Source organism: Rhipicephalus sanguineus, chromosome 3, assembly GCF_013339695.2.
Source record: "Rhipicephalus sanguineus isolate Rsan-2018 chromosome 3, BIME_Rsan_1.4, whole genome shotgun sequence".
In the NCBI taxonomy this organism is placed as follows: Eukaryota; Metazoa; Arthropoda; class Arachnida; order Ixodida; family Ixodidae; genus Rhipicephalus; species Rhipicephalus sanguineus.
In genome coordinates, this window is record NC_051178.1 from 174,546,126 (window position 1) to 174,567,686 (window position 21,561).

The following is a 21,561-nucleotide window of genomic DNA, read 5'->3' on the forward strand; positions in this document are numbered from 1 at the left end:
CATGTCGGTCGACGGAGAGTATGAGTGGCGACGGGCCTGTGCTTCGCTGTGCCATGCTTTGTGCGACTTCGTGCAAACTGCCTGCTTTTTTTTTAACATGAAAGTGTTTTATGCAGGGGTCCACCAAGACTTTGATGACGTATTTCCGTCACAGAAGTACGTCAGCAAAATAAACGCCATCAGATGGCAAAGAAAAAAACTATAAGAAAAACTTCAGTTGACGGGAGTCGAACCCATGACCTCTCGGTCCGCGACGATGGCTGGCGGGCGTTTAGCCCACTGAGCCACCGCCAAACTTTTTTTTTGCTATATAGCCTGTTTCCAGACACGAATTACATCATCAAGCACATAGAGCTGAGCTACCGCCAAACACATTACGGAAGCTGCAGGACCGCGCCTTTTATCTTTCACACTTTCCTCTCGCAGTGCTCTTGGATTGATGGATGGATGCTATGAGCGTCCCCTTTATAACGGGGCGGTGATACCTGTGCCACCAGGCTCTAAAAAACAAAACACGTCGTTGCCATCCCATTCGGCGCGTTTCCAATACAAGTTTAATTTCGTCAACGCTTTAAACACCGTGAGGTGGCAGCTTTAGCCCAAGCCTCGCTCATAGCATCCATCCATATCGAAAAATAGCTCTCTGACGCTCGCCTGGCTGTCGCACCGCGTTCCCCGCTCGCCCTGTGAGAATTACCGGCCAGGCTAGAGGGAAGACACGACGCGCGTAGCGTTTCTCTTCGCATTTCGCGACGCTTTGAAGGAGTGCATATAGAGTATCAGTGTTTATTATGTGCTTGTTGATGCCATCTTTGCGCGGGATTCACCATATGCGGTGTCCACGTATATGTTAAGATCTTCAGCTACCGCAAGGGTTAAATCATGATCATGAGCGTTAGTCGTCGGTACGGAGATGTGCCACTAGACGTCAATTAACGTTAGTGAGATGCGTCCATACCAAGCGGTGCTATATCTGCAAACAACAGTAGACATTGTACAAGCTCTCATATACCAATGCACTATAAACAATAAATTACATCTGTGACGACACGTTTCACTTTCGTGTTATACCGATTCCTATGAGGGAAGGATCAGCCATATTTTTTTTATTATTAATCGGGCCCCGCGCGCGTTGCCTTCTCAACTGCTAGCCCGGCTTCGGTTCTCGGCGGATGCCACAACCGAGCCGCAAGGAAACGAACGTCTGTGCGCGTAACAATAGCCGTTTCAAACTATCCTATATGATACCTCTAGCAAGTGCAGTAGCGATGTGCCCACTACGCCATAAGTCTCCCGTTTCCGAATAATTGAGGGGCCCACTGTGCGTCCATGAGGCAACACGCGAACCTACGCAGCTGTGCACTTTTTAGGGGTGAAGCACCTTAGGATCTCAGCGTGTCGGCGTGCATCGTCGTCTTCTGTCGTAACGGTCCATTTGATTGAGCGCAAGAGAGGGCGCCACCGCCTCAGCGCTCGACGTGTGGCGAGAGAGCGAACGGCGTGCGTTGACTATGGAAACGATCTTTCTGCGATGAACGCTGAACTACCAGCTCGCAAGGAACGAGAACGCGCCCTCACCCGCGAGAGACAACGCCGACGCAGGCAGCGTCTGCTAGCGAGTTTCTTGATTGAAAAAACCGACTGCTCGCGTTGCACAACCGCTCACCGGCCACCCCATATATAAGGCACTGGATCTGCAATGTAGTGCTGATGGGAGATTTCTCTTGTGCGTAGTTGAACAATAAAGATTCGCAGCGTGCACGTTAAGTAAAAGCGGACTGCGGGTCTCTGTGTCTAATCTTCTGTCTCTCATAGCCATTATCAGTGATTTTGCTGTGGGAAACACCGGCGCACACTGCATGCTTCGCCCCTCCACAGGTTTCACGTTAGTGGAGCTGAAACACCCTTCCCTACATGCTTCGCCCCCTCCCCGTATGTTTCATGCTTTTGCTGATGATGACGATTAAACATGTCAGAGCGCTTTGTAATTGGTCGGCCTTTACAACACCCACTTGTTGGGCAACTCACATGTTTTGACGCCTGGCGCGATTCTATGCTTCTGCTCCGCTACGTGACATTCATATAATGTTTTTTTTTCGAAGCAGTTTCAAGCAATGGCGTGGCTCTGTGGTGAAGCACCTGCTTGCCACGCAGAATGTCTGTGTTCAATTCTCACTCGAACCGAATAATTTTTATTATTTATTTTATTTGCATCTTTCTCGATTTTTCGCTCCCGGACAACGCTAATTTTTCGCTCACCACCAACGGCGCCGATACCGGAATTTCTGCGAAACGAGCTCTTCAACGCCATTGCGCTAAGACGTTCAAAACAGTATAGTCACACGATGAGTGTTATGTCATTTCATTGGCTGGCTGTCTAGTAGTTGCCGCGTTGTCTTCAACTTGCCAAAGTGCAGGGCATGGCGGGATACCAGCTGCTGCTTAGGTGGTTGCTCCTGGGAGCTGCCGCCTGTCCCTCGGGCGCTCTGATTGGGCCGGGAGAGGAGAAGACGACGGCCATATTCCTCACCAGCAGTGGAGGAGGACCCGTCGTTGCCAGTTCCAGCAAAAAGCCCGCTACAATAGCGGGGCGTATCACTACTAGAGGCCCGCGTCTAGGTGGACGCCCTCGTCCGGCTGTAAGCTACCCATACACCAGCTGTTTACTAGCTTAGTGCATGCATATTGCTGCGTAAACGACTCATCGAGACTTTGGTACTATTTTGATTTCAACATATTGTTGGTGGTTTACCATCAGTATTATTGTAGTAGTAGTAGTAGTAGTAGTAGTAGTAGTAGTAGTAGTAGTAGTAGTAGTAGTAGTAGTAGTAGTAGTAGTAGTAGCAGCAGCAGCAGCAGCAGCAGCAGCAGCAGCAGCTGTTCTTGTCGCGTTTGTTGCTGTGTTTGTTGCCATCACTGTTGCCATCCGTCTGTATTAGTGAATGGTTCAAACATAGATTATATCCTTTTCAAATATAATAAGGGCGCGCTAGCACTCGCCAGAGGCGCCGATAACTACTCGGTTTCGTTCGACGTGCGAAAAACAAAAAAAGTGCACGAGGAAAGATAAAGCTGTTGTGGCATAGGTGTGCATGAAACAATGGAATAATAGTTTATTAAGCTTTGTGTTATCTATTCGGAAGAGAACAACGCTTTGCGATATGGCCGGTAGCGACACACTGCAAATGGTAAAGGAATACGTCTACTTAGTGCAGGTGGTGACTTTACATCCGAAACATGACAAAGTAACTAGAAGGAAAAACTGGCGAAGCTTGTACCAAGCCGCGCAAGGCTTGAAACAGCGAAACTGGACGATTTTGAAGACTAATCTGGTTGCTTCTAGGTTGTTTCTAGGCCTTAGCTAGGTGACGCAGGCTGTTCCTAGGTTGCTTTTAGGTCGTTGCTAGGCTTTAGCTACGTGATGCTAGGTTGTTTCTACGTTGATTCTCAGCACAGAGAGGTTCGAGTTAAACCGCAGACAGTCACAGATACGACACGGATGTCCGAACTCCAGAGACAGAAACTCGCGCTGAAACCAAGCGTTCGCACCTTTCATAGATCTACGGGCACGTCGTCGTTGGCGTAGGCCTTCCATCGCTTCGGGGTCTTCTCGCAGCCGCCGTTGCCTTTTCTCTCGTTGTACGTACTCGGAGTCTATGGCTAGCCGCCGTCGCTTCGCAGCCATTTGTTGTTGGGCTAACTTCATTTTTAGTGGACCAGTGGTGAGTAGTGGGATTTACCTAATTTCTGTGGCACATACCCGTTTATGATGATGATAGTTTTTTGTTTGGTTCGTCGGAAAAGGAACGACTTGCTAAACAGCTTTGCTGTTAAAAGAATGGGGTGAAGTACATTTGGCAGGTGTTCTCAGATCATGAATGGTAGCTTACCAGTATCCCTCAAGAGAAAGGTATATAAAAAAAGTTACACCATCTCCCGCTAAAGGGAACCATGTGTGGATGCGAAGCAGCGGGGAGATGGTTCGCTTGAGCGGGAGATGGTGTAATATTTTTTTAGGAGCTGGCACACCAGGTTCTTAAGCTGGGGCGAAGTCCCGCGCCGTAAGCTGCATCCATCCGTTCAAAGCGTCGTGGAAAGCGAAGAGGAACGCTACGCGCGTCGTGTCTTCCCTCTAGCCTGACCGTTATTTCTCACAGGGCGAGCGGGGAACGCGGTCGGCAGCAACGTTACTAGAACGTTGGTCGGCAGGCGCGCGAGAGTGGGGGAGCGTAGGGAGAGGAAAGAGAGGGGGAGAGGACGCGCATGCACTGGCGTTCATCGCGGCGTTGCGCAGGAGAGAATGAGGCGCGTGAGATGGAGGAAGCGTAGGAGAGTAGAGGAGAGAGAGTAGGAGCATGCGGAGTGGAGCACGGACGCCACCGCCGGACACAGCCCCGAGCAAAAGTTGCTTCGCATCTAAAGCTGCACCTTACCGGTACTCACCTATGGTGCACAAACGGGTGTTGAGGACATCTTAGTCGAAATCAAGAAGAAATGGGCACGGGCAAGGCACGTAGCGTGAAGGCAATATAACCGCTGTCATTAAGATTAACAGCGTGGATTCAAAGAGACGCAAGCGCGTGAGGGGAAAACAGAAAGTTAGGTGGGCAGATGAGATTAAGAAAATTGCGGGAATAACGTTGCCGCAACAAGCACAGGGCCGGCTTAACTGGCGAAACGTAGGAGAGTCCTTTGCCCTTCAGTGGACGCTAATGATGCTGATAATGATAATGAATCTATGCGAGAACCTTCACAAGATGTATACTAAAGTGAATTCCGACATGGTTACCGCACTAAAACACACTGGTTCCAAGTATAATAATGTGTTGGGATTTTACGTCCCGAAACCACGATATGATTATGAGGACGCCGTGGTGGAGGTCTCCGGAAATTTGGACCATCTGGTGCTCTTAACGTGCACCTAAATCTAAATGCACGGACCAAGGCATTTCACCTCCATCGAAATGTGGCCGCCACGGCTGGAATGCGGACCCGCGACCTTCGGGTCAGCAGTCGAGCACCATAACCACTAGACCACCGTGACGGTTTCACCGGTTCCAAGTAATAAGTAGAATAGGAGGAAATCATTAACAAACACGAATCACTGCATTAACAGCAACAGATCCTTCGCAAAGTAATGAAAAGCCATTGGTACGAATTTTTGTCGCCTTCTCTAGATTGGTCATTTCAAATTCGACTGCCTAATTTTGCCTCAAATAAGTGCAAGGAGATTAACTAGACGGACGTCCAGATGGCTAACCTGCGCGAGAGAAAGCGTCATCAGATAGTTAAACAGAGATTTAAACAGAAATCACAATTTTATTGTGATTTCTTCCTATATGATTTATTCACTAATGACATCGACGCCGCCCTCTATTTTTGTACAGCCAGCACATTTAAAAGCTGCGCTTCGTCTTAGTGTGTTGTCTCCAGAAGAACAGACGAAGCTGCGAATCGCACAGCAAAATCATGTGGTGTCGACCAGCTCATAGCTACTGGAGAAGCTGACGCGCGAAGTAGGTCGAGCCAGTAGAGTCCTGAACTATAGGCCTTATCCTAAACCAAAAATGTCCCACCCTAGCACTAATACATGTTTCTCACTGTGTGTTCCAGGATGCGAACAGCGGTTTCGCGAGCTGCAAGTCGCGTCGGGGTGCCGTGCCGGACATGGAGCCGCTCGAGGTGCTCTCCAGCCTGAGCAGCCCCGTGCAGTGCCTGGCCGCGTGCCTGCTCAAGTCTCCGCGATGCAAGGGGTTCGCCTTCGGCAACCGCAGTTGCGATCTGCTGCAGCGCTCCCCGTGCGACTCGCGGAGGCCCATGCGCGACGCGCCGGGATTCGCGCACTACGACGTGCTCACACGAGACCAACTGCTGGTGCGACTGCCTCGCAGAAATCGGTCTTTTCTCGTATAGGATCTGCAGCCGTATTGCAGATGAGTTCTGCGGAATACCGCAAGGGGACGGCAGGGTAATGAAAGGGATAATTGACAACCACCCGTTTGTAGAACGAAGACACAAAGAAATCCATGCGGGTTTCTCAGAAAGGAAAGCTTCCAGTTGAAGAAAAGTTCGTCCCAGTCCGGGGATCGAACTCTGGACCAACGCCTTTCCGGTGAGCTCTGCCAATCCTGGTTAGCTAAAGTGGTAGAGCGACCGCCTCGGAAAGGCGTTGGTCCGGTGTTCGATCCCCGGACCAGCACGAATTTTTCTTCAACTAGAAGTTCTCCCGGCTGAGAAACCTGCATGGATTTCTTTGTGGCTTCGTTCTGCAAACGGGTGGTTATCTATTATCCCTTTCACAACAGAATCTATAGTCCAACGATATTCTTTTTCTTCGCTAGCTAGTAAGCAAGAAATGGCGGAAGATGCTGGATAATTCGTAAAGATAATAAAAAAAAAGACTTTGTATGTCAATGCATGTGCTTCTTATATGCTGGAAATAATGTATACCTGTCAGAGTAACCGGTATGCTTGAAAGAGAGCGACAAAACTTCATCGGAAGTCTGTTTCGCCACTGAGAAAAATTCTAACACCCTAGAATTTCGCTTCTTAGTAAGGAGGTTTCGCTATACCCAAACTTTGTAATAGACGCAATACAACACGTCTGCTACACTGTCCTGTCTAATGTGTGCGCTTGTCAATTCTGCAAATTAGAACGTTTAGTGGCCACCACAAAGGGCCACTGTCGCCGTCCAGGCTAGATCGCATAAAAATAATAAATGCGCATCTTCCGCTGTCCTGAAATGCGAACCATCGAATCGCACATAACGTTCGTATAGAGAACGAAAGAAAGAACGTTTCACATTGCCTTTCTAAAGCGACGATAAATGAACACGATGGCAGTGCCAACGAAGTTTCGGACCCCAAAAACAATACGAATCTCACTTAAGGAATTTAACGGCGCGTCATTCTTTCAGCTCACCAAGGGAGAGTCACAAAACTGTCCACCCGTCACTACCAGCAGCGATGCCAGCACGACACAGCCAACCGTCCCACCCTTCGTTACTCCTGCCGAGGACAGGAGACGAAAAAGTGAGCTTGGAGAGACGCACTAACCTCTTTTTGCCGATTCCACAGAGATCAATACTTATTTTTTCACGACGATCTTTCCCAGCTAATGTATAGGTGCGCGGCGCAGACATCGGAAACGTAAAGTTTTACTTTAGAACGCAAAAAAAAAAACATCAGTGCCATTGATTCATCGTTTTTAAGTTGCAACTGACCTAGCCACACCGTTTAACGAATTTCTGTGTTAACTACTAATGCGAAAGCGATCAGGCATTGAATTGTATCGAAGCTTTCATTTACAATAGTGTAAGCTAGTTTCAGGTTAAGAATAGTTTATATTATTGATAGCTCACATGCATCAATAAAACAAAAAATAAAATAAAAACAAGAAGTATCTACTCGTGTGATCTGGCAATTCTTGCATGCAAATGTAGTTCACTGGTGATAAATCAATAGGCACGTTTCTGCGTCACGCTCGCTTTGTTAGTCACTTTTCAACGCAGACTTGTTTAAAGATTATTTGTCCTAAAACTAACTAGAAAGCACACTATTCCTACGTAAAACAAAAAAAGCCGTGCCTCAACGAAGGTAGTCGTGATTTTGCTTCTTTTCGCATTTGAAGAAGTTCTTTTGCGAAATCGACAATTTCAAACGCTTACCAGAAATACCTGCATGGTAAGCCCCGCGAAGTATCACTGTTGTACAAACACCCCTTTTACCCAGACGACACTGCACCTCACACTGCACCACCGTGACGTGTACGAATGTTTCTGTAAACCAAGACTCTGGCATGGGTGGTGACGCAGTCAGAAGCTCCACATTACATGATGTGACGTCAGAGCCTGGAGGAAGGGCCACGCCCCTTGCGCCGGACGAGGCAGTCGGGATCCAGGCTTTGAATGACGTGACGTCAAAGCACCGAGACGGAGGTATTACACTCACACTTCCATTGTTCCATTGTAATTAAGCCTTCTAGTTTTATGCTTCCCAAACTTTCGTGCACTTGTACTGGGCGCTTAGCAAAATGGATAACTCCACGAATCCTAAGTTCAGTCTTGACCACGTATCTTTCAATTTTTCCGCACTTTTTATCGTTGAAGGATCTACTAATTCTAGGGGCAGGGAAGGGGGGGGGGTGCATTTACTACTCAAATTACACGCACTTAACAACCCAGAACCTCTATACAGAATCATCTCTGTTGTACGTGCCATTTCATGAGCCCAAAAGTTCCCTATATACACATGCGCAGTAATGCGTGCTGAAGAATTCTATTTAAACAGCTCACCAACACATAAATGCGGTCTAATTATTTGTGCATTCGCTTCAAGTACGCGCAAGCTTGCACCAATATCTGAACTTAATGGTGCAAAATTATCGCGTAACCTTTATAGCGACGTGTTGACGTAAATTGCAGCGACTTATGTTTGCAGTCGAACATGGTCACACCTGCTTGTGAGGTGACGGTTATTAGGAACTCCGTTGCATATTTAGGTTTTGTCGCCGTTCGAAAGTTTATTTGACTTAGACGGGAATTGCCAAATCAGGGCATCAAAATAATGCTTGAAAGTTTGGGAAGCACCACTACAATGGAATAACGTAAGCCTTCGGCGTAAAGCGATATTTGGGGATTAACTCCGACGCGATTGCTGGTCTGTTCTGTGAAATGAGAGTCTATCATAGCGAAACATTTTCATTAGTGTTGCTCAATATCTTTTAAAACACTCTCATTTCGTTGATTAACGAAAGCTCCTTTGCCAAGTTCTAGTTAGTTACGAACGTCGTCGTACTCTGCGTAACGATGACTCACTGCATTTTTCAATGCTAAGCTGAAGCTCGCCATATAAAAATGACCGAAATTCTCAGTGGCCACGTGCATACGTCCATGTGGCACCTTTCCTATAAATGTTTGCTTCTTGCGGGGTGTGTTTCCGCGGAGCTCTAGATTTAAAACATACGCCGGAGGCTTACTACATACATGTATAATATATGGCATCAGTTTCAAGATTAGCCTTCTCTTGCTTAGTATTTTATTCTTATTTCTCTAATATTATTTATACATGGACATTTTTGTATGTGCATAGCACGTTTACACTTACCTGACACTGAAAAACAATGTTGAGGACGCAGCTGAGGAAACAACTAACACAAAAGACTACAGCGGGAAACTGATGCATTCTATCTTTCTCTCTCTTTCTTTTCATTTATTCTATACCTCAGACGCCACATGCATGTCCAACTTAACAGCTTGCACAAATATTATTTGAAATTACATGTTTGCAACTTAAAAGAGCAAATCTTTGGGCAACCGATCAACCGAACAAACGATCTACCAAACACTCTTTCAGTATGCCAACTTAAAATTTATGAAAAATGCCAATTGATGTACTACAGACTATTAGTGATTCTACATAAATACGAATGAAAGAGGCACAGCGTTTAAGAAACAATCATGAATGCCTTGTCTCAAATGAAAGCTAATTTCCCCAGTATTGGTGATGCGTTAAAAGTCTTTCGGGAAAGAAGGCGTAATTGTCCGAAGAAAACAATTTCAGTTGAAGTGATCGAGAAGTGACAAGAAAAAATATTTTTCATCGAGACAAATCAACAGGCGCTCGTATAACTCCACATAAGAAGCGGTCTATAAGACGTAACTGGTGGAGCGCTGTAAGCAGATAAAAAGTAAAATGAAATTAGATACCGTCGTACGGTGCCGAAGGTATGGAACAGAAACAGGTAAACGTCTAATGGTAATGAAAAGTGCTTTGATAGAAATACGCACTAGATTGCAACATTCAAACGGACTGAGTAAATTTGCGGAATAGTATATAACTTTTCCGCAAAGTGTTCTGTTGTTACTGTTGTTGTTGGACTGGCGTCTGCATGCAAATGGTAATATTGTATTGTTCAAAGTTTCTTTGTCTATGAACAAGTTTTATATTAAAAATAAAACCTCAGCTCTCTTGAAAACACACCAGTATTCCGTTGAAGACGAAAATGAAAGATATTGCTGTCGATTACGGGTCCGAAATAGCTCGAAAAAAAAAAATGAAATGACGGAATGGAGGTAAGTGCTTAGCGGGCTGAGAGATGTAATATAGCGTAAAAGAGTGTCTTGCACTCTTCCTATATACGCACCGACGTGAAGGTATACCGTTGCTTCCTAGACTCAAGCGTTACAGGGAACGCCACTTGTTTCCTTGCTAGTACAGAAGCATAGAGACGAGCAATGACGATTTTCCCACAACCAAACTACGTGCTTTCAGCGGCGTTCGTGTTCCGAGCCGGCCCTACGACGTTCGACGCGGCGCAGCGTGCTTGCTTGGCCGAAGGCCTGGCCATGGCCATGCCAGTCAGTTCCCAGGACCACAAAGACCTGGTGGAGCTGATGCGACAAAACAGGGCGCCCAGGCTGTGGATCGGCGTGCAGAGGGTGCGCAAACTACTCTTTTTTTTTTTGCGGTTTCTGAAGGGAAATATTGGGTGAGGCTTAACGTTTGTAGGCCTTGTTATCACAAGCGAAAGGTACAGGGTCTGTCCGTAGGGTAATGAGACTGGGTCTCGTAAAAAGAACCTATTGATCCGGTCGGTACACATTATTCAAGTTCTTCAAGATAGTTTCTTTGGGCGCCAATACATTCGAGCACAACGCTATTCCCCCGCTGCAAAGGCTCCCTGAATGTCAACCGCCGTGACCTCTCTCAGAGACTCTGTGACCATAGGCGTGCGCAGAGAGAGAGAGAGTGAAACTTTATTCAAGGGAAAGGGGAAAGGGAGATCTTGGAGCTTCTATGGCTGGGGCCCTACGTCCAGGGCTCCACTGGCCTTAGCTGCCCGCCGGACGTGATCCAGGAGCGCTAGCTGCACTCCCGGGTCCGAGCTGGCGAGTTGTGCCTCCCACTGCTCCGTACTAGGTATTCAGACGGACGTATTCCCGCATCTACTTAAATTACACGCGATACATCCAACGCTTTACCCGGCCGTGTGTCCGTGGTGCGGCGGCAGACCGACTCTATACCACATCTCGTGGGGATGCGATTATAAACCAAGTGATTTCGCTAATTTTCTAGGCGTGCGCAGGGTTCCCCATTAGGGGGGGGGGGGGCAAAGGTTCGTCGCAGCGCCCCCCCACCCTACTTAGGGGACTAGAAGGAGCAATGTACGGGGCAGATTTTGCGCCCCCCTCTTATGTGATTAGGGGGGGGCGACCGCCACCCCTGCCCCCCCTGTGCACACGCCTATGTCTGTGACAGCCCGTTGGATGGAGGGAACACCGTCGAAACGGTGACCTTTCAGGCCTCTCTTGAGGTTAGGGAACAGGAAGAAGTCTGCCGGGCGTTTAAACAATGTATAGGCGTATAAAACGAAAATAAATCTAAAAGGAAGCGTCACGTGCGAATCTAGAAACTTAATAGTATTCACGGGAAACGTGCTCTCATTACGTGATAAAACTGGCAGTGACGTAGCCGTCGAGCGTGCAAGAAGTAGCGGGAGAGAAGAGCGGGAAGCGGATGAGCAAGACTGATAGCGACGACGGCGTCGCTATAAGAGGTAGCATGGCGAGACAAGCAACGCCTTGAACGGAAGAGAAACCGCGTAGGGCTTATTTGACAAGAGCCAAACTGCAAATGGTCTACGAAGGAAAGAAATTGCTTTGTTATAGTTGCCGAGGATGTAGCTGCTGGTCGTCTTTCTCTCTGTTATTGCGTGGTGCATTCTATAATCAGTACCCTATCACGATGTTAAATAACTTAATCGCAGATTGATGATGGCGTTTAGGGCCTGGAATCGGGACCAGCGCAGTAATACTCCCCGTCCGCAATATGTCGCCGGATTTCCAAGCTTAAACCTTTTTGGCTGTTTCTGTCAATCCTCGATTCATGCGTTTCTGAATGCATGTATTCAAACCTGATGCAATTCTCAGCGCACAAAAAGCTCATAAAGCACGAAATGCAAACAACACACGTGTATTCTATAGGTGCATCTTAAAGAACAGCAAGTGATAAAGGTTGATACGGAATCTTCCAATATGGGCTGCCTCGTAATCATATCATGGTTTTGGCACGTGAAGCCCCACAATTTAATATTTGACGTGCCTATTTGCGTAGTAAATTTGCCTTCTTGCATTATTTCCTCTCCCATTCCCTCGCCCTCTCTCGCCACAATCACGACCACCACTCGCCGACACCAGAGCGCGAAAGGCAACACGACGTTCATGAACGGTGAACAAGTCCCGGAGTCCAGCCGACGATGGGGAAAAGGTACGCACAGTTCCATTATTCACAACGCATTAAACGCAGACCACCTGTCTACGTATTTTATATTTCATAAGCAAATTACTTGCAAAGCGTTTGCTTGTTGAAAGAAGAAATTGACAGGAATAATGGCATAAATTGTGAACGGCTAAAGCTTGCTGCAATCTTCTTGTTTTGTGGCTAAGCAAAGAACACATAACCGTTCTGGATTGGAATAGCACGAACAACACTCTGTCAGGTGTGCCCCTAACGACTAGTTAAACGTGGTATAGTATAACAAGTACGCTTGTGCTGCTCTAAATAATGTTGTACTTCCTTGCCTTTGTTGTAAGTAATGCTTTTATTATTTCTTTTGCATACACATGCCCTAATGTAGAATATTCAGGGCTCTACTCTATCACGCAAATGCGCGTGCTCTCTTCGTCATATGACGAGTGCATAAAAACACAAAATGCAGTATGTATGACTTCGAATGGTGTGGTGTGTGTGGTGTGTGTGTGGTGTGTGTGTGTGTGTGTGTGTGTGTGTGTGTGTGTGTGTGTGTGTGGTGTGTGTGTGTGTGTGTGTGTGTGTGTGTGTTGTGTGTGTGTGTGTGTGTGTGTGTGTGTGGTGGGGTGTGTGTGGTGTGTGTGTGGTTGTGTGTGTGTTGTGTGTTGGTGTGTGTTGTGTGTGTTGTGTGTGTGTGTGGGTGTGGTGTGGTGTGCAAATCATAATCAAAACATACCTTGGTACAAGAGGTCGAATAAAGACACATTTGAGTCTACGTAGAAATTTTAAAATTTGGAAGTCGCGAGTTTTTTCCCGATGCTTTCCTCAGTTGGAGAAAATATAGGTCCAATTATTATAAAGGGTGCTTTGGTGATGATTATGATCATGATGGCGAATACACTTCATACAATACCATGATAACATGAACCATGTGTTGTGTGGTTGTGTGTCCTGGATTCCTGCTGCACTTGACATCAGCTCCTGACCGTAATCTGACAAAGCGTTTGCAAAAACTGGCACCTGTCGTCATTAAATCATCCTTCGACTTTTTTTTAAAGAGGCTACTTTATGTGCAAAATACTTAAGGTTCTTCGCTAGTGCATAAAATGGCGACAGAAGGCAAGTACAGAAACGTTTTGCACACGGTGCCACTGAGGCACATCCTCTTGTTGATCAATCGCTTCTTGAAGTGCATACGCTGACCGACTTATGACCGTGAGACACAAACACTACGCGTATAGTTGCGTGTATGGCAGCATTGTATACTAGCTCTAATTGGCTTGCACTCCTCGAATATCGGTTGTATACCTTTCAAATATTCGTTGCACCTGTTTGCGTCGTCTCCTGCCTTTCCAGTTCTTTCGCATGAAAAACAATAACAAAAAGACAATAACATGACAAGCGGGAGGCTTCAGACATAACGATCCTAACCAATGCAAATATTAAACGAATGTTCCAGGAGAAAACACCTGAGAGGCCCTCATGACTAACGAAGGGCTTCATATAGAAAAGGCACGACAAACAAACTTAAATGCAAAGTGCGACTTGAGGCTCATTCACACCCTGTGACTATAGCACTGGTCGCGCGACCATTTGCGACTGGCGACCGAAACGCCGCTCAAGACGACCGATGCTCACACCTGCATACGACTTATACCGGTGTCACACGGGCACTTCTGATCGCTATCAGAGTCAATCTGGTTCGGATTTCTTGATCGCGATCAACAATCTTCGCTGCTATACGGTCCAAACTAATGCGTATCGAGTTTGGCGCAAACGTCAGTCAAATCGCGATCTGGGAGCCAGATGTCGATGAGCAGATCGCGGATGGTACTTGATCCCGATCGGGTCTGATCGCGATTATAAGTGACCGCGTAGCAGCATCTCACACGGATCGAGCCTAATCCGGGATCGGCCCTGATCGCGATTAAAAGTGCCCGTGCGACACCGGTATTATACTCGTCGCCACACAGAATTCACGTCTGCTCACATACTGCTCGCATTGTCGTAGCCTCGTAAAATAAGCTGACGTCCTGTTACTGCGCACCTGATTGGTTGAGACGTTTGCGACTGCAGTCGTGCGAGAAAAAAATCGAGCAGCGAGCGACTGAGTCATGACAGCCGCTTCGCGGCCAACGTGATCATTTGCAACCATTTGCGACCAGTCGCTTCGCGACTAACTTGGTCGCGCGGCCGGTGCTAGTCGCAGGTGTGATTGTGCCTTTACTATCGCGAAAGTAATTCCTAATTTGCAGTGTATATACAAAGGTTAATAAGGTGAATAGTTGTTTCGCGTAATCCCGGTGACACCCGCTCGGACCTGTTTCACTCTGGTGAACGCAGGACAGCCAAACAACAGTGGCGGGACGCAGATCTGCGTGGAGATGATCGAGTCGTTGGCTCACCTCTGGAACGATTACGACTGCGAGAACAGAGCCGCCTACGCGTGCCAGCAGCCCAGCGGCGCGCCGCAGTCCTCCAATGGACCGACATGAGCGACCTCTTCAACGTCCCCTATGCAGCACTCCTTCGACGATCCCATTGCCCATAAAGTGCACGTGGAAACTCTCTCGCAAGCGTAGCACGACTTTCTTTCTCGCAATATGTGCGGTGGCTGGGAGCCTGCTACACTCACTGAAGGAACAAGTTGACGCAAAAAAAAAAAATAAAAAGACAGCTCACAAAATCAAGGGAGAATAATACAAGCACTACTCACTATTGTTTAGTAAGAGGAGGGTCCTACATACATACAAGTTCTCTTTTCACGCATGCGCATACTGAATGATAGAAATATACGTGCATACATTGGAAGCGGTTACGCAAGTCAAACCCAGAGTCAAATAATGCGATAGAGGGCTATGTTATACACCAATCTCTGTTGCTTTGATACGTGCGGCCGCGACATTCATATGGGGACGGATTACCAGCGAGGCATTCTGCGTGGCAGTCAAGTATTCTACCACAGACCCACGCCAGTGCTTGAAACTGCCTAGGAAAAAATCCCTACAGCAGTCATGTCGCGGCAACGTCAATTGTGGTTGCAGTGTTGCCTACCAGATTTAATAACAATCTAACAAACATTGCATATGTACTCCTATGACTCAGCAAGCTATTGTCAAGCGTTGCTCGACCACGGAGGAATACGCCAACGATCGCTAGATCGCATGCACATCACCGCAACGTAGCGTGAACTTCGTTTCAACAAAACTGACGTCTGAGCTCTAACGAGAGTGCGGATGTTAGGCCGGACCATAAGCTGTCCTTTAGGCGCCAGTGTAGTCGACGTGGCTGGTAAGCCCACTGTCTGCACACAACTACTTGATTTACACAGAGACGTCGATCCACCTCGTAATGCGTTGCTCGAAGTGAGAAATCCGGAATAGGCTGCTACTCGGTGACTGCTTCGCATGAAATCGATTCCCACAATGCGTGGTATCTACTGGATTTTTCAAATAATATCCATGACATCAATTTTCAATGTAAATAGCACACCGAGGTAAGAGCAGACCGTTTACAAGAGCACAAAAACGATTGTGTTAAGATGCGCATCTCTGGAATGTTTTTCCCCAAGTGACTCAACTTAGCACAAGCTAAACACACACACACACACACACACACACACACACACACACACACACACACACACACACACACACACACACACACACACACACACACACACACACACACACACACACACACACACACACACACACACACACACACAAAATATACTTTCCGTGTTGAACAGTTGTACTCCGCGCAAGGCTGACTACTCCGTCAGTATTTTACTTTATTTATAACAGGTTCATCTTATAATTACATTTCGTTAACACAATCCCATCCTGCACAGGGGGCTTGTGCTACTGTCGAAACAACTATGAGTCACCATCAGCATCATCAACAAATACAGTTAATTTATAAATTCCTGTTTAAATATCCCAGCCATGTGCACGCCTTAGCTAAGGGACTGTAGCCCTCAGCGAACTTCTTCGAAGTACGGAGCGACGGCTATATAACATCGTAGCTACCGCCATCGCTTGGTTCGCCTATGGGGTAGATACACACGCTAGGGAGATTGGCCAAAATTCGAGTAAGTTAAAAAGAGCATTATAATAGCCTTAAGGAAATTCTAAAAACAAATTTTATTTAAAAATACAAGAAAGTAATATCATGTTCTAAGAATTTGGAAGGAAAATTGTCCCGGGCAAAATTGTAATTTTTCATAGCACAGATGCATCGAGGAAGAGGCTGAAGGGTGAAACGCGCAGGCGCGAGCCACGCGTCGCTCGAGTGAGAAGACGGTCAGCCACCGCACCACAGAGAAACATTTTTTATTTCTCTATGACCGCACGGTATCTGTTCAGTTTTGTACGCTGCTGAAGAGAAATTGACGAAAAGAAGGCATACAGCTATTAGCACTTGTCGTCGCCATGGATCCCAGCTCTAGGCGAAAATCGAGCTCCGAGGAAAACAATGCGACCACGTCCGCGCGACAGCACCAAAGCCGCAGACGAAGCAGTGCAGGAAAGCAGGCTGCGTCAGAAGCGACGCCGCCGCAGCAAGCACCGCAGGCGAGCTCGTCGGGTCAGCGGCCGCCACATGACCTCACCGCTTCAACGTCACCGAACCCACAGGAGACGCCAGCGAGCGGTCCGTTGACGCCAGATTGGTTTCACGACGAGCGCTGGGCGACCCTGCTAGCGCTAGAATCGACCTCCCTATCGCCATCGACTTTGCAGCCTCAGAGCCTACCACCAACGGCACAGCAGCCACCGAATAACGTCGTCCAGCGAGCACCAGGCGACTTAACCCACGGTGAGACAACGGGAGCTGCTCTTCGGGAGTCGCGGGCTCTACTTCCCCACACCCCGTCAACAGACAAGCTCGCGCCTATAGTGAGAGCTGCAGCGGACGAAGCGTCATCGAGGTCAGCAGAGCGGCACACCGAGCAGGCGTCTGTGGAGGCTGGAGAACAGTCCACAATTCTCCACTCTGACAGCCAGGAGGCGGTCACGGAGGCCGCGACTCCAGCCGCTCAGCCATCGAGACGACCTGGTGGGGAGGAAACCACACCGTGCCACCGAGAAGGCACGGGCGCGGAAATAACGCAGATTGCAACTCGAGCTGCTCGGCCGTCGACGCCTACTGAGCTTTCCGAGGTCGCTTCGCGCGGCCCAGACGGACAGGTCGCAGAACATTCACGGGACGTGCTTTCAGGCTCTCAGCCGTCTGTGACAGCTAACCCTCCGCAGCCCACGTCGATGAGTCACGAAAGCACGGATGCAGAAATCGGTAGGGTCATCGACCCAATCGCTCTGTCATCGGGGTCAACTAGCCTTCCGGAGACCACGCTGAGGAGCCCTGACGGCACGAATGCGGAAGTAGCCCGGACCGTAACACTGATCACTCCGTCGTCGGCGTCATCTGGCGTTCCGGAAACCACACCACGAAGCCAGGAAGGCGCGGACGACGTGGGAGTTACCCGGATCACGACTCCACAAGCTCAGCCGTCGGCACCGAAGAGCGTGCTGAAGGTCGCGTCCCGAAGCCTGGAAAGCACTGTCGCAACTCTATCCGGTGCACCATCGGCACTGTCTAGCCTCCCTCAGACCCCTCTGCAAAGCCCGGAAGGCAACACAAGAGTCGCCAGAAAGAGGCGAAGATCAGAGGACGACAGCAACGTAAGCCAGCGAGGTTCAGAGGCGTTAACAACATCCAGAAGCACGCCTTCAACGCTGAGAATCCTCGAAGACGGCGTCACTTCCGCGTCGCACCGAATCGACAGCGCAGGCGCCACGACCTCGGTAGACGTCGGCCAGAGCGCCAGCACGCAGCGCTTACCGACGCCTCTTGACGGACGCAAGCGGCGGCGACGGCGCAAAAGCGAACCAGCCATACCATCGATGAGCGCCTTACCAGGCTTATACGGGACCGTGCTCGACGCGACTGCAGATAGCGTGGTCTCGGTGGCGGTCGATACGGGAGGTGTGTCTTGGTCGACTGAGGCCAAGGCACGAGGTTTGCTGTTCACCCTTCTGCACTGCCTGTCGCAAGCCCTGCTCAACATCCTCATCAAGCAGGTGGTGCATATTCCCAAGACGAAGATAGCCTACTACGTGGCCTTCGGATACATGCTGGGCAGCATGCCCGAGGCGTTTGCTCTGAAAAATCCTTTCGGACCAAGGTACTCCCAGGTAGGAGGCCTTCATTCTAGCGCAGCACATCTGTCAGATCGGTCAACAAGGTTCTCTAATGAGCGAATCTGATTGTAGTATTCACAACCGAAAGCTTCACAACGAAAACAAAAAGATGTACTTTGATTCTCGACAGCAAATGCAGCTTAATCAACTTCAATCACTGAAGTGTTCGGGATTAACCTACAGCAGAGATATATCACTCGTAACTGCATCTTCAAGACACCCGTAACGAAATGTAATTTCTCTAACTCAACTGAAACCCAAAAAGAGAAAGAATTCAGCGTCTGGCAACTACACAGGACTATACAAAAATCAAACAATCTAACGTGCTCGCATATAAAAGTATAGAAAGCTGGGCGAGTTGGTATGAACACATTTTCGAAAATTTCGCGCACACAGCAGACAAGGACGTGAGCAAAAAAGACATACAAGCGCAAACTCACAACTATTATCTCGCACATGCGCTCTTGAGACAGTCTGGGTTTATATATATGCGCGTACTTGTTTTTCCCCGATGAACTAAGTTGTGAGTTCGCGCTTGTATATCTTCTTTTCCTCGCGCCATCGTCTGTTGTGTGCGCGCTGGAAATTTCCCAGGATGTGCTCGCATAAGTAACTTGTTGAAATAGTCGCAACGAAACCATTCCTTGGAAGATTTCGCTTAAACATCACCCGCAACCTGTCTCTTGTTTGCATGTAGTATGAGCAAGGTGACTAGATATAAAGTGAAGCAAAACGGAAGGCGAGCTAGTTGGTACTGATTCATAATGGTGTAATAGTAGCGCAAAAAAAGACGAGGACAAGAAAGTGCACAGAAGCTTGTGGTGTTCACTTTCTTGTCCTCGTCTTTTTTTGCGCTACTATTACACCATTATGAGTGACTAGATAGTTCACCTAGAACACCGACTGAGCGTACTATGTGCCTCGTGTTACGCACTAAAAGATACAGGGAAGATAAAGTATTCATCACTTATTTGCAACGCTCTTGGCCAAAGCAGGAAATTTAAGCGCACAAACGCTTGCTGTCTGCGACAAAAGATACGGTGCTAAATGTAGTAAGTGTTAGAAAGTCGCGCATGCTTCATGCTTCCAAATCATTAAGAACAGTGCTTCATTAGCAGATAGAGCATTACAATGAACAGCGCATAGATGTAAATGGTACGGCACACTTGTCCCGTCTTACCTTCTACTTGTATGCGTTGTCTTCTGCGAAAGTGAACCGAATGTATCCCAATTAGGCCAACAAGTACAGCTTAAGAACAGTTATATGGAACAAGAAGACAGTTTTCCCGAGAAATCAAGACGGGTGAAATCGCAGTTGCGCTTGTGATCAAACAAGCAAAACACTCGCAGGGTCCCTTATGCATTCGCCTAAGACGACTCGAAAGCGAAATACATCCTTTTTCTTCTCAGTACATGTATTGATCCCCTCCCCGCCCCCATCTGAAAGCTTTCTGCACCTAACGTGGTTTCGCACTGCCTCCAGGTACGGAGGAATTGCAAACTTTCTGCACTTCACTTGGTTTTGCACTGCCTTCGTGTTGGGCCCACCTTCAACCAAGCAACGATGCGATGAGATGGCGTCATCATGTGACGTCACGTTATGTGGCGCCATAGTGACGTCATGACGTAAAAATTTTGATGTGTGACGTGATATGCTGATGTCATCACGTGATGATATATACTGATGACGTCATCAGGTGAACGGACATCATGTGACGTCATGACGACGTCATATGGTGATGTCATCACGCGATTTTTTCGTGTTGACGCCGACGCCGCGGGATGTCGAGGGTTAATTTTAGCACTTGAGGAGGAGTGTAAGGCTTTCGCCTTAGTGAGCGAAAGAGAATCGCACTCGAACAGAATCATGCCTTATTCCGGTCCTGGCTTCATCAGGTGGACGTTGGCCTCCGCGGGCTGAGCAGCCTGATGTCGCTGATGCTGAAGGCGGAGGCGCTACGCTACGTGGCCGTGAGCGACTTGGCCGTCGCGTACTCCACGGTTCCCGTGTTCGTCATGCTGCTCTCGTGGTACTTCATGGACGAGAAAATGGGCCTGACCATGTGGGCCTCCGTCTGGCTATGCCTCTGCGGCATCGTGGTGGTCATGCGGCCTGCCGTCTTCTTCAAGGAGTGGGACGAGGAGACCTCGCAGACGCGCCTCATCGGATTCTTGTACGCCTTCGGCAGCGCCCTCTCGCTCGTCATCATGATCGTCTTGTACCGCCTCACGCGTAACGCCACTACCAAGTAAGTGCGCGCTGCGCAGCATTTGGAAGGCACGATGCCCACTTCGGAGCGATATCATAACGGTTAGAACCGCATTGAACGGATTTACGTTTGTCGACTTGGCCTAAGAATGTGCGCCGGAGAACAGCACAAAGTTAGCTTGCACATAAACTTAACCCTGCTCCTCAACTGCATAAAATATAAAAGTCAAGAACACGCGCCACGAGTAGTTATTAAAACAAAAAATGTCCGATGTGAAAGCACATACAGGACAAAAACTCACAGAGTCCCTTATGCATTCGCCTAAGACGACTCGAAGGAGAAAGCCACCTTCTCTTTTTCTTCTCAGTCGACCTGCTAATGTGATGACGTCGTAGTGACGTCATGATCTCGACACAAATTTTGGTGATATGTGACGAAATGATGACGTCATATGAAGCCGTCATACGATCACGTCATCGCCTGACGATTTCTCGCATCACTCGTGTTGACACCGACGGCCAACTTTCGCGTTTGATGAGACATCCAAGGATTTCGCGTTAATAAGTCATTTATATCGCAACAACACTAGAGCGGTCAAAGTCACCACCCATCTCGGAGACGCTTCATTCCGTCAAGCTTGTATTACAAGGTCATACAAAATATTCATAGGGTGGCCGCTAGCACGGGCTGCGCCGAGGTGCTTTTATACGGCCATGTGGTTCTTACTGCGCGCGGGAGACATGCGGCTCATGCAACGCTATTCGTCGCGAGATCGGGCTACAGGTGGCAGCACCGTCGCCGCGCTAGTGTAGATAGGCGGTTGTCGGCGCGTATACAAACGTGCACAACAGCGCTTCGTTGTGAGCGATGTTACCCGATTTCCAGCAAACAAAATGCGT

At 48.2% G+C, this 21,561-nt stretch overlaps 1 protein-coding gene across 1 annotated transcript; it reads left to right on the forward strand.

Annotated features, from left to right (window-relative positions):
- Positions 1 to 2,391: 2,391 nt before the first annotated feature.
- Positions 2,392 to 14,748, forward strand: LOC119386108 (uncharacterized). The gene is made up of 6 exons (XM_049413616.1): positions 2,392 to 2,639; positions 5,614 to 5,874; positions 6,918 to 7,032; positions 10,273 to 10,439; positions 12,198 to 12,267; positions 14,593 to 14,748. Exons 1-6 carry the CDS (start codon positions 2,421 to 2,423, stop codon positions 14,742 to 14,744), a joined length of 984 nt encoding a protein of 327 aa, XP_049269573.1. The 5' UTR covers positions 2,392 to 2,420; the 3' UTR covers positions 14,745 to 14,748.
- The last annotated feature ends 6,813 nt before the right edge of the window (positions 14,749 to 21,561 follow it).

Bases quoted from the DNA above. Each gene is read 5' to 3' on its own strand.
- LOC119386108 (XM_049413616.1), top strand. From the start codon at position 2,421: ATGGCGGGATACCAGCTGCTGCTTAGGTGGTTGCTCCTGGGAGCTGCC. The intron at 2,640-5,613 runs GTAAGCTACCCA...TGTGTGTTCCAG, and splicing joins GTGGACGCCCTCGTCCGGCT to GATGCGAACAGCGGTTTCGC. The intron at 10,440-12,197 runs GTGCGCAAACTA...CGCCGACACCAG, and splicing joins TGTGGATCGGCGTGCAGAGG to AGCGCGAAAGGCAACACGAC.